Source organism: Pectinophora gossypiella, chromosome Z (assembly GCF_024362695.1).
Source record: "Pectinophora gossypiella chromosome Z, ilPecGoss1.1, whole genome shotgun sequence".
NCBI lineage: Eukaryota > Metazoa > Arthropoda > Insecta > Lepidoptera > Gelechiidae > Pectinophora > Pectinophora gossypiella.
Window position 1 is genome coordinate 23,961,441 of NC_065433.1, and position 14,398 is coordinate 23,975,838.

Genomic DNA, 14,398 nt, shown 5'->3' on the forward strand with positions numbered 1-14,398 from the left:
TTACGTTACTTTTATACAATGGGGGACTTTCCAGGCTACTTTCCTCAAAAACAATATAGATGGCGCTGTATAGCTTTTGGATAATAGAAATATGCATCTATTTATATCTTTATTTTTGGGTATAAATGATTTTTGGGTCAAATATGTTAGTGCGACATAGTCCTAAAGTGGGTACATTATATTGCTCATGACTGTTCAGTGTTTAATGTGTTTGTTGTAGGTAAATGAAACGGAATATACGTCACTCATGTACGAAGTGTTGGCCGACCAATCTATGTGGGCGGTCCTCGGTCGCACAGCAGGTATGTACATCTCAAACTTATAGGGAAATTTACAAATAATTATACATAAACTGGTGAGACAGAGTGAAGTGGAGAGGAAAGGCGGGAAACGCAGACCCCGCAATAATGTGGGAATAATGCAACACGAAAGAGACAAATAGACATGCATATATATTATACCATATTGAAATAGCCTACATATCTAATCTAATCTAGCCTACAAGATTCCACTGCTGGGCAAAGAAAACATTTTAAAAACAATAATGACAAATAATAATTCGCGCAGAGGAGAGTATATTTTCATATACACAATAAGAAAACTTGAGTCGGTTTTTTGTCCACAAGTGTAGTAACTAGAAACGTGCGCGATCTTTAATAGTGACAATCTCTGGAATCTGGGCAAAGGCTTCCTCTTTCCATTTTTCGTGGTTCTGTGCATACTCCGGCAAGCGTCCAAGTCGACGCGCCATCTCTTTCGAGGTCTACCGCGACGCCTGTAACCGTCATGAGGCACCCAATGCGTGACGATCCGTGAAATATATTGTCCGTTAATGTGCCTGTTTAATGATCTCATGCAGTCGACTGACATGTAAAGCAAGTTTATTTTCACACACACATATGCTTTAACATGTGCTGGTCACTATTTTTTTCAACTAATCCTGCAACTTTTTTATACAGATTGTTTTCACATTAGTATTAAGTTTTCATACATATTATGTTGTGATGTCAACATTAAAATACTAATTTTGAAAACGACTTGGTATCCAGTTAGGTCTCATTTCTTTTTTTTTCTACAATGGCAGGAGTGATAACTATGGAGTCGGAGTGCACGGAACCGCAGTGCGTGACTTTGGACGTGATGCCGCTGGTCGCCGGGTACCTACCGCTGCCCACCGTGCGACTGTCCAAATACATCGCAGCTAGCGCCAAAGGTAATCCATAAAGGAGGAAGTAATATTCTTCTATCGTCAAATATTTCAGTTCGTAACTATTTCAATTACAAAGCAATATAGATAATGGTTGTTAGAGTTATTTAATGATTCTAATGGTATTTTTAATTCCTTGACAAAATGTGTTGGCCACTGGTTTAACGGTTGAGGTCTACTGAGGCTAGCCGGGGAAGTGTGTCCTTATGTTCCTTATCATTTAGGGGTCAAATGATGCCTTCTTTAGGCTGTTAATCTGTGCTACAGCTTATATGAGTTTCTGTATAAACATCCGCGAATTCATGCATCCAAGCTATTTTTATGTCCCATGTAATGGGGGCGACCATATTGCCATTAACCTGGCGCAAATCGTGGAAACTACTCATGTAGTTGTATGACAGCAATGTACTTACCTAAATTAGGTCGGATTACATCGAATCTATTTACGTATTTCTAAGTTACCGACCAGATTTCGACGTATTCTTGTATGACGCGCTGTATCTGCAGTCGTATATCAATGTATACAAAGATATATTTTTTTTCAGACCTTAAAAAGGAAAACACTGGCCATCCCCGTTTGGAGCCGTTCAGTCCCGGTCAGGTGTACCACGCAGGCAAGGCGAAGCAGGTTCATGTCTTGCCACCAGCTCCTAAAGAGCATGTAGACCCATCGGCTTAACACGATACATTGGGCGACGTAAGTTGCTAACACTGGACCTTAATGCTAAGATATGTTCGACCACTTTTGTTACTGACTCTATAGCATGACGCCACTCAGAGATTCCAGAGATTGTCACTATTAAAGATCGCGCACGTTTCTAGTTACTACACTTGTGGACAAAAAACCGACTCAAGTTTTCTTATTGTGTATATGAAAATATACTCTCCTCTGCGCGAATTATTATTTGTCATTATTGTTTTTAAAATGTTTTCTTTAAAATGATTCTATTGTAGCATAATATATGTGATGATGTCTGTATGAATTTAGTAGAAATGTAGGGGTTCAGAGAATTGAGACAAAGGTTCTTAAAATGGTTGTTAAAATAAACAGCAATATAGGTTGTAAAGACAGTGTCGACTAAATTAGATCTTGACACGGCATCGCTTAGTGACAAGTTGCGCCGCGGACGCGTTTTTACAGAGATTGGTAGTCTATTTACTAACGAGGTCAATGTAAAACGACCATAAACTAACCCACGGCAAGAACCTCAGGCCAGAACACACCTCATTGTACTTTTTTGGTAGACAGTTAATAAAACCACGTTACACAACGAGTCGATTTTTTGTCCATAAGTGTATACCACAGGTGTGTATACCACAGATGTGTATACCACAGATGTGTATACCATAGTTGTGTATACCACAGATGTGTATACCACGGATGTGTATACCAGAGATGTGTATACCACAGATGTGTATACCACAGATGTGTAAACCACAGATGTGTATACCATAGATGTGTATACCACAGATGTGTATACCATAGTTGTGTATACCACAGGTGTGTATACCACAGATGTGTAAACCACAGATGTGTAAACCACAGATGTGTATACCACAGATGTGTATACCACAGATGTGTATACCACAGATGTGTATACCATGGATGCGTATACCACAGATGTGTATACTACAGATGTGTATACCACAGATGTGTAAACCACAGATGTGTATACCACAGATGTGTATACCACAGATGTGTATACCACAGATGTGTATACCACAAATGGGTATACTATAAAACGGTATTCCAAAGAAAGGACTAATGTTTTCAATGACAGTTGTTACTAGTTGATTAAGGAATGAAATATGAGATTAAGCTTGCGTCGTATTAGAAGTGACTGCAGGTTGCCATTTGATTGCTTCTGCTCACCTCATTTGGAATTTAAGCAGTGAAATAAAATCCGTCAAATGATATAACCAGTTTTAATAGACAAAACACTTTAAAAGCATTACCAATAAAAAATAATAAGCGGTGCAGTTAGTATTGAACAGCCAAGCAAAATTGAATTGAATTTTTTGATAATTAGATTACATTTCGCTCAGCTGACAAATACTTAAACACACGTAAGGTGATATGTTATTTACTAAGTTTGGCTAAAATGGCAATGAATGGTTACATAATATATAAGTATAAGACGTGGAATTACAAGGCTATTTCAAGGAAATATACAATTGTACAGTTTCCTAGGTCAAAAATAAATTATGAAATTCTGATTACTAAATAAAGACAGATCTAAAGGTGACAAAAAACGTTTTGTAATAAAGAAACATGTAATTATAAGAGCGTTGTTTTGTCACGTTTTTCTATGACGTCACAGGTTGCTCTTTCATACAAATTACATAGTAATTTCGTGTTTTTACGCTTAGTAAAAAGTAAGTGATTTGACTAGTTGGAAACCACCATATTCAATAATTTATTTCTTGCCTTACGGATCACTGTATCCCCCACAAGGTGGACCGATGGCCTCCTGAAGCAGATGGCATTAACTACTTAGCCGGAGAAATGGGAAGCTCCCATTCTGACCTAACGGAGAAGGCTCCGCCCCATGAATACTCATAGAACCAAAAACCCTCGTGTTCTCTGACTTATCAATGGAACCTCTGAATTGTATCGTAACTCGTAATTGGAATAATATTCTGTTTCAATAGGATTTCCGTATAAACCACGCCTGTATTTCCTATACGGGTGAGTAGAGACCACGAAATTCTACGTCCTACGACTCTGACAATGTTTATAATAGAAAATCCATTGAAACAGAAGCTTATATACAGGCGTTATGTATGTAAAATAATTAGTCAAGTATTATTTTGGAAAATCATTTACGATTTTTTTAAGGATGTTCTACCTTATACGAACCGTCGCAAAACGGGGAAACCCATACATGCTTTATTACTGAATAAAGTTAATTTTGATACTGATTTTGGCAAATGCAAACTTAAGGCCGGCACGCCAAAAGCAATTCAGATGCAGCGAAGTTAGTGCGTGTGCGCGGATGTTGTAATATAAGAAATCATATGTAGTGCGTCACAGCAAAGGCAGTAACAGCGCAGGCGCAGTTTGAGCGCGGACAGGAGCGGCGGCAGCGCAGTTCAGTGCAGTCTTTGATCTACACGAACAAATCATCGAGTTTATATGATTTTATAGACAAATATAACACAACGCTGTGGGAGAATATTGCGAGCCCGCGTTGAAACTGCCCCCGCGCAGCTTCGGACCCGCTTTTGTTGTGCCGATGCTTTTATTTTTACGTTTTCACCCCCTCTGGGTCTGGCATGACCACAGTCGTCGTTCTTTACGAACGCAGAGCACAAGAAAAAGACAGTGTTAGCTGTGGAACTGACAAAATAAAAATAGGTTAGCATCTGCCAAAATCAGCACCATTGTGATCCTTTTTCCTCCTCGAGTCTCTAAATTGACCCACTAGTGGGACCATGAGGATTCATGTCTCGTGGACCATTTGGCTCCGGCCAAATAGTTAATGCCATCTGCGGCAAATCTACAATAGGTCACGTCAAAAAAAGGACCATTTGGTCTACGTAATGAAGAATTTACTTCGTCGATCTGCATTGAAAAACTGTTAAAAAGGACAAAGTATGATTTAAATATGATTTTGTTATATTTACTCGCCGGATGATCGACGTTATCTTTTTAGAATTATTTTCACTACATAATGTTTCCAAATCTATTTTGCGAAGTGGTGTTTTTTTATCCACTCTTTGTTATAAATCCCTTGCGATATACTTTACAAAGAGAAAATTTGAACCGCATTCGCATGGACAGGAGGAGGACCCGATTGTGTAATGGTTAATACGCTCTTCCCGGCTTGACAAGGGCTGCGGGTTTACGTCCCGTCCAAGTCACATTTTTTTTCGATTTAAATTTTCTCTTTGTGAGTTTTCCTAAACAAAAATATATCTTTAATACGGGTCGTTTTTTACGTGACTTAATGTAAGTTTTCCTCAGATGTCATTAACTGCTTGGCCGGACAAATGGGGCTTCACCCGGGTTTAAAAAAACAACAGGCCTCAGGCTTAGAGCGACGTCTAACAGGGTTTATAATTGAAAGAATTAAAAAAAAAGATAATCACTGAATGAGGGAAATCGTCGACCACGACGGCGGGGTCGGCATCGGGTTCCAAGCCGCGCCCGCAAGCATAAAAAATAAACATGTCTACCTACATTATGCTTAGTCCTACAAACGTGATGTGATTCAGGTCTACGAGAAATGAGTATCCCTTGAGGTTCCATTACTTAGTCAATTTAATGGGTCCACGAGAAAAGAAGGAGATAATTTAAGGGTATAGAACGTGTTCTGTGACATTGCAAGTATATGGAAGATGTAATGCTGACTTGAATCTAATCTAGCCTACAAGATCCCACTGCTGGGCAAAGGCTATAAGTATAAGCGTAATAATCGTAAAAAGCTTATAGAACTTGTGTATACACGCCATAGAGAAACACGGGCCGTGAGAGTTGGCAAAGGTAACATATTATACATCAATGAGCCAAAGCGTCGATACAAAATCCAGGTTTTGCAATAGGAATCTGCGACACGTCACTTTGTGTTTGTACTAATAGGGTAGTTTCCAACTAGTCAAATCAGTTACTTTTTACTAAATGTAGATCGAGCCGTTGCGCCAGACTTTATCGAACGCCTTCGCCACATCGAAGAAGAGCGCTCCCGTAGCGACAGGTTTTTTATAGTTCAATTTACTAGAGATGTGTTCAACAATACGGAGCACTTGTTGAACGCAGGAGTGCCTAGTTCTAAAACCAAACTGCTCCGGGGGAATAGGACTTTTGGATTCGGTATAGTCCCGAAATCTAGCAAATAAGAGCCGTTCATAAATCTTCCCCATGGTATTAAGGAGACTTATGGGACGGTAACTCGAAGGTTTTTAGGTTTCCCAGGCTTAGGTAAAGTAATAATTTGTCTTTCTTTAATATGCACGAGATCCATGGCTGTATAGCTAAAGGCTGTAAGACTCTGTTCTCTTTGACATTTCTATCGATAACTATCAACTAACCGCTCAGCATTATCGATTGTTATTGTTTAAATCCGCCTTAACTAACGCGCGCAAAGATTTGAGAACCGTACAGCCTTGTCTTTAGTAATTTATTCTTCGAAGTACATGTTCAAAATAGGCCTCGTCTTCAGTTTTCATAACCGTTTGGTCCAAAGCCTTGACTTCAATTTTCAATCTCTGACTTAATATCCAGTTTAGGTGACAAGATGAATCGCTTAGGTATAAACAGTTTCTAGGATACAAAATAGTTTTGACGGTCCAAGTCCAAGTCAAAGGTCCAAGAGGGTCCTATGGTAGACAGGAACGCCTGCGCATGACTACTCATTTTCCGTGTTGCTCTAAGGGCACATTATGGAGCAAACGAATGGCAAATTGTAACAACAATATTTCACCAATATGCTCAGTGAATTTATAACTCGTGTTAATAATTACCGTATTTAAGGTCACATTTTTGCAATAAAGATGTTTGTGCTTTTTCTGTGATTGTTATGTAATGAGAGGAATATTTTGAATATACTTATATTATCATCAACATATTCCTTTACACATCTACATAATGAATAATGAGTTAGACGCGCTCGATATACTCTATACGACCTAAACATTAATAACGCTATCGATTAGAAATATAATATATATGTATAAATAATAAACATGAATTAAGTACCTAGATTCATCGGACACAACATCGGTACCCATATTGCACATTATATAGTATTCTAATATATTTACGACAAGCTAGATAGGATACTGGTTGCCTTAGTAACACGTATTAACAATAGTACATGAATAGTTTTACGCATAATCAGTCACACATGAGTATAATTACCGCCGATTTGTGCCCATGTTACAAAAGTTATATAATTATACAAATTAAATCGTGCTCAATAATAAAGTCGCCCATTTTTGTCCATATAGTGAGAATAGTCTGTTCAATTCAAGTGAGATTTGGACCACACATGTGATAGACCATTTGCTTCTTAAGTCTATGTATAAATGACTAGCTAAGATTCGTAATGTCTCGTCACACTGTGCGCATGACGGGGCAGTAGCGTGACGTCAGCGCCGCGCTAGTAGCTTAACTGTTCTAAAGTGTGTGACGTTTCCTCCATATACGCCTCCCTGGCGTCGCGCTAGCTCCCCGTCACGCCAATAATATGACGAGACCTATATGCTGTATCCGAGTGCAGATTAATGATTATTAAAAACTCGGCGTGCTAAGACAATTTTATAACTATGTAGATGCTATGGCCTAGCTGGCGGGGGTACGTTAAAATGCCTTTTATTTTTAAAATGATCGTTCTTAATTGTTAGTTTTTTAATGTACGATTTGCTAATAATTGCGAACTGTCGTTTTTATCTATTACATTTATTTATTTTGTTAAAAAAACTAACGTAGTTTCAATTAAAATAACTGAAATGATTAATTTTATTATGTATTTATATAAAAGCGCCCCCTCGGGCTGAATGAGGGAAGGCCTGTGTCCAGCAGTGGGACGTATGTAGGCTGTTTATGAATACATTAAGCGAAATACAACTCGCTGATTAATCACGAAATCTCAGAAACTACAAGTCCTAGGAGTCTCAAATTTTGTACGAGGCTTCGCTTTAGGATGTAAGTGCTCACTAAGACGAGATTTGGCGAAATTCAGCCCCCAAAGGGTTATAAAAGAGGTTGAAAGTTTGTTTTTAAAGTAGTAATGGTGTAATTTCGCGGGTGGACAGCTAATACATTTATGTGCTAGACTATTGACAATTTAAAAATAAAGGCATTTAAGGGTGCCCTACCGTAGTTTATAATGCTTTAGCCTGTCTCCATATTCTAGTGTTGTACAATATTATAACGTTATTCTCACCAACGCGGCTAAAGGGTAGAATGTGGATATCAGGGTAAGTGACAACATACTTTTCGACTAGTTTTGCCGTTTTTAGTATTGAATAGATCTTTTACATGTGAATGAGTTACAGCCATCCACGATGCAGTAGGTTAGTATTATTGTTACTAAAAATTGTTCCCTTTTATATACGAAGCGCCTTATGATGAAACAAAGTTTATGACATCAAGGTTTCCTACAAGCTTTCATCAGTGGTGACTCTATTGCAGATCCGGATATTTTGGTACATTCACATAGAAAATGTAAAAACGCAAAACTAGTCTAAAAGTCATCCAAAAATAGTAAGAAAAACAATGTCATAGTAACTAGGAAAAACATGTTTTATAACAATTTGTTTTTCCTAATCCCTTCGACATGTATACAATTTCAAATTCGAGATACATATAGAGAAAAAAGCTTTTTGCTTTGGTAACTTAGAATCGAAAATTGATAATACCTTAACAATAATTAATTAGCTAGATAATTATGGCTAGAATACTAGATGTGTTTTTGAAAAATGTTGTTTAGGTTTAGCGAAAATGTTTTGATTTCTTATTTCAAAGTTTATATAAAAAAGGTAAGAATTCTTATTAACAGAAAACATGTTTTAGGAAGATATACGACCGGTTCTATTTTTAATTTATGCGTCTAGATGTCTAGTCGTATGATGGTGCCGATTCTAACAGACACCTCTTAATTTAAAGTTATACCTGTCAATTTCTTATCAGCCGAAAATGACAGGGACGGATGATTGATAGCTGTTAATTTTAAAATGAACGAGGGGATTAAAAACGAATCACACGAATCAAAAAGGTATCTCGCGTATGCAAGCCGTCTGTAAGTCTGTCGAGATGGTATTAAAATTCCTGTCTAAAATCCCTTTACTTTTCGGCGGATAGGAATATGACAGGTAAAACTTAAAATAAAATTGGAATGTGTTTTTCTGAAGTCAGTTTCAACTTGGCTGTTATTTTATATCTATCAATGAAAGTGTGGCTAAACTTGTCAGAGTTTTCATTAAATTCCGGGATCCGGGGCTGGGGGCATAATTTCTTTATAATTCGACTATCGAGACGTGTTCCTTCCGTCAAACAAATATTTGGAAGGAACGCCTTTCTCACGGGCCCCGGTACCATAGTAACGTATTATAATACAATGGACCCGGGTACTACCTATATGAAAAATCTGACGTGTGCAATGACGAACGAATTACTGTCGACGACACGTTTCAAGAGATAATTATTTATATAATTATTTCTGTACCTACACAGACGCGATAGGAGCTTCTTTTTTTAAACTAGATGATTGTATATTTGAATTTAAATGTAAAGAAAACACACGTTTTATTCTTAAGTTTTTCATTTGAGCATTTCCTTCCATATGCTAGTTTTTATTTTCAATGCCATATTATAATACTTTATTTGGAAACCACAACGATAATATTCAGCCTAGTCTCCCATCTTGTCTTCTCTTTTTTTTAAGTTGTACATATTAAATGGATTTATATGGTGCTGATTAGCGGCAAATCGTGCGTACAGTTGGCAGAAAAGTCAAATCAATTTATGATGTTGAATATTCAGAGTTGAAAAATAATATTTGTATGTGAGATTTCTGGTTTGTTATTCTAACTTTCTCGCCAATCTATACAAGAATTTTTGGTGGTACGGATTATTAATTTAACTGTAGTTTTATACCTACACAACTTGGTGTCTATATTATCTTAGTGCATTTGGTGTATGTTTATTTTTAACTGTTTAATCGGGTTCAAAATGTATAACCTAGTGCAATTACATAGTTAACGTCCACTACTAGTTATAGGGACAAGGTAAGACCAGTGCAGATGCTCAAGACTAAGTATTCAAAATGTATTAAAATCTAGATTTTTGCTGAACAAGATCGCGTAAGTTTTGTTATGTTTATACATAATGCTGTCTAACAAATGTAAACCTAATTGTATTTTAGTTTCAGAGTGGTGCTAATTCCTGTAGACACCAACTTAATTTTAATTTAGTTTGACACAATTTTTAGAGCTATCAGACTAAAATAAATACAAGTTTTTTTCCGCCATAAACGGCAACAGTTTTAAAGTAACTATCTGTGTATGACATTTTTAATAAGTGAAGGACAGTACGACTTATATAGTTTTCAAACTAAACTAAAATAATAAGCAATATAAAAGAAGTCCATAGGGTCGAAATCTCGGCAGAAAGCTAGTAGAAAAAAAAACTAATTAAGACACCAATGAACTCGCTGCCTAAGTAAACTGCAGAACCGTATTATTTGTCTAGTATTTGTACCAGTGTATTCGTGTAGTATCTGTGGTAGGTCGTAGAATGAATACATGCAATACCATATACTAAATATAAGGACTGACCATTTCTGTACTGGCTACCACTTATTAGTCAAATACATACACTCGCCCGTGAGTGGGGCTTCCTACTTGAGTTCGTAAGTCTTCTGACTATAGATGGGTAATCGACCCCGTGTTTTAGGAAAATTGCCAATTTAAAAAAAACATGGGTCGCACATCTATACAGGGTGTTAGTGACCGGTGTCACTGAGGGAAATGATTCAGTTCATGATTCTGAGTCAATATCAAGTGAAAACTTTACACAAAATACCGGAAAGATTACCAATTTACACTTACGACGATGTGTATATGGGCTACTCGTATTCGTGATGGGTTATTGTCGTTCATCTTACGGTTCATCATATCCATCTTAAGGCATATTACACTGACCAATCCATCGGGTGTAGGTATAAAATGTATGGTTATTACACTGTACGGTCCCGACGCTGGATTGGGTAATGTAATAAGCCCCTTACCGACACTTTAATTAGTGTCTGCAAGTATATTTATTTTGTTGCTTCTGATGACTTATCTGCGCTGCTCGATAGCGATATGCGCGTGATTTTTGTATTTATTTAATATAAATATCACACTATGCAAATGAAAATCAAACCTTCATTATTTTTATGTATTATTACTATAACACAACATAACTTCATGACTATATTATACCCAACTGGGCAAGCTTGGTGACGCGTGGGTACATAGTTCATCTTGCGATGGTTGTACGGTCACGAGGATTAATATGTATACACTTTGGTACCATGTCACATTAACTTTTTTGACAAATTGAACTGTAAGTCTCACTAAATGTCAAATATGTTAGTGCGACGGAGTCCTAAAGTGGGTACATTATATTGCTCATGACTGTACCTCTGTCTAGCCTAGGAATATACTTAGTTGTGAGCTTATTACTGCACGTTCTTTTTTTATTGAATACAGTGATTTTTTTATTATCACATATTTTTCGGTTCAAGTTACGCCAATTTTATAGTTAGTTTAGTTACATTTATGTGTACTCATTAAGTAATTATGATTAAACATGTGTAAGTATTGTATGTTGTTAGGTTTTGGGCAACACTGTTTGGTTTAGAAGATCAATAAGAAAAAGTCAAAATTATGTTATGGCACCTAGTTTTATAAAAGGTTGTATGGTATAAATATGAATTATGCTATATGTAAGCCAGGGAATGAAGAGATGGAAGACTTTGTTTGCAAAACTCATAAAAACATTTATTTAATCACAAATAATACTATTGCACTTATTACATTTTCACCGAATTGTAAGTCAGTATCAGAATAGTATTTTATGCAACAGTTGTATAAGAAGGGTCAAAAAATGCGAGTGGCGTGAGTTGCGATGTGAGCCTTGGCGAACATCGCAATAAGAGACGCCACGAGCATTTTTTGACCTAGTTATACAACGTTGCATACAATACTTTTTCTACGACGACGTAATTTTAAATGAAACAAAAATTTTCCAATTTATTTTCCAACGCGCGGGAAAATGGCGGCAAATGTATACTTTTTTTTATAGTATATCTATGGCACCAAACAAAGTAAAGGTGCCAGTTTCCAGGTCAAAAAAAAAACAACAACAATGCTTTTTTGGCGACATTATAGTACAGTTACACTTTGTAAACAATGCTTTTATAGGCCATAGAGCGTACACTTTTTCAAAGAGTTTAATTATGTATGTACTTATATTAGACTTTTTGGTTATTTAAATGCCAGATTAAAGTAGAGGAGTAGAAAAAGTAACATTATAAGTTCGTTTAGATTTACGAAAAAAGTAATTTTCTACTATTTAACCTAGGCACGACATCTGTTCCAACAGTTACAGATAAATATAATATTATAATTGTGTAAATAGACATATATTGTATAACTGGAGATTGTATTTATGTTTCATACTATGTATAATAATTAGGAGTACCTATCAATATAACGTTTATTGTTAACAGTTGTTTTATTTATATTTTACAGACAGATTAACGGATTATGTCTATAAGGGGGCATCCATTAATTCGTAAGGCGTATACCAGGCAAATACGTATTTCTCCGAAAGAAACATTCTAGGGTTAAAGTACGATCACGAGTACTATTATGTATACACTTTAAAATTTATATCAATCAATCACACTTTGAAACCATGTCACATTAACTTTTTTGGCAAATTAAATCGTAAGCATAGAATAAGGAATAATACTTCGTATAGAACGGCAACTCTCCGCTCCCCACCAGCGTCTGAACTGGGTTTACCATTGCCCCCCTCGAACATAGTTTAGGCTTGAATCGTCAAAAGTCACACATACAGATGCGCCTATATGATAACGTCAATGTGTGGTGTCTGTAAAATGAGTTTGTTTGTATGAAGTGTCCAAGGTATGCCGTAAGTCTCATCAAATGTCAAATATGATAGTGCGACAGGGTTCTAAAGTGGGTACATGATATTGCTCATGACTGTACATTACGGCCGCACCGAATCGCACTTTCCTATGTTTCTATTATTTTCTGTCACTTAGAACCACGCTCAGAACCGTCATTTACTAGAGCAAGGTAATGCGTGCGACCACACGGCGGCAACGTCGAGGTGGATGGAGTGCGATAGCATTTCTGCTCTTATCTCGCTCTTGCAGATTCCAGTTTTATATATTACTGGCTAAATTTGAAACCTCCGAAAAGTACGAAACTATTAGCAAGCGGCGACTGTTTACATTATGTTTCTATTTAAATTCCTACGAATACATTTTAGTTCCCGTAGAGGTACGCGGATCTCTGCGGACCGGAGGAGAGTAGCCATGGCGTTAGTTGCCAATACAACATTTTCTGGCACTTTTCGCGGGGCGGGAAGGTGTGAGACGTTACATTGTGGTTGTACCAATTGTCGATAAAAGAACTATCGATAAATTCAACAATTCGTTCAGGGAAATCAAAATTTAAAATATGATAATATAGTTATCAAATTGGCAAAAATGGAGTGGAGGAAAAATTATTGATGATAACAGGTAAATACATAATCCAATAAAAAATTGGGCCCACAAATTTGGACTTGGCTTGAAACGAGCTTGTCTATTGCGAGGTTTTATTTAAAAAATCATATGCGAATATGATTTGAATAAATGGTTTTACTATAAGGCGACGATATGCAGACTCCTTTGTCTTTGACATTTCTATCGACAAACCGGTAAATCACTAGCGACAACTACAAAACGATCGCTCATAGTCGCTTGATTAATGTATGAAGAATGTTGATCAACAAATCCGTAAATAACAGAATAGTTATAATTAATATTTTTAAGTTTTACGAGAATTAAATCGTAATAATTTGATATAACATTACTAAAATATGGAGCCAACGCCATCTTTTATATAAATTCGACTAGCCAGATCCCTTTTAGCAACAAAATACCGAACAATTAGGCATTTTTCAAGGACGTCGTTTTACCTACGCATCTAGATTCAGTCTAGCGCACAGGCCGACTGTAATTAGTTTTTTTTATAAAACTACCCGACCTGAGGACATAGGTATAGGTTCGCAGAGGAGGACGCCTGCGTATGGCTACTCCCCCTCGTTTAGTCTAGGTCCTGATAATGTGGACAAATAAATCGCCTAAAGATAATTTTACAGCATTTACATTTATCCTTGGTCTATACCAAGAATAAAGCCTATGCTCAAGAGTACCAGACGGAAGTCAAATCTCGCCGCCACGCCGCTAATGTCGCAGTATCTGCATAGATTATTGTTACATCCATGGATTTATAAGTTCGTTTAACATTGGCCCCGATTCCTGCAGACACCGCCTAATTTTATTTTAGGTTATATCCGTCATTTTCGTATCCGTCGAAAAGGAAAGGGACGGATGATTCACAGCTCTTAATTTTAGGAAGAATGAGTAAATTAATGTGTCGGGTTATTGACTGACGTAAAATTTT

At 36.8% G+C, this 14,398-nt stretch overlaps 1 protein-coding gene across 4 annotated transcripts in view; it reads left to right on the forward strand.

Annotated features, from left to right (window-relative positions):
* The window catches only part of LOC126380294 (trafficking protein particle complex subunit 10), a 33,887-nt gene extending 21,464 nt beyond the window's left edge, over positions 1–12,423 (forward strand). Inside the window, exons 13-17 of one of the 4 annotated variants that reach the window (XM_050029606.1) lie at positions 221–302; positions 1,085–1,213; positions 1,753–2,513; positions 2,634–11,764; positions 12,221–12,423. In XM_050029606.1, the coding sequence (XP_049885563.1) occupies positions 221–302; positions 1,085–1,213; positions 1,753–1,886 (345 nt within the window). In that variant the 3' untranslated portion in view covers positions 1,887–2,513; positions 2,634–11,764; positions 12,221–12,423. Of the gene's footprint in view, positions 1–220; positions 303–1,084; positions 1,214–1,752; positions 11,765–12,220 lie in introns of those variants that run through there. The other 3 variants (XM_050029607.1, XM_050029605.1, XM_050029608.1) reach the window with 3 other exon arrangements.
* Positions 12,424–14,398: the final 1,975 nt, after the last annotated feature.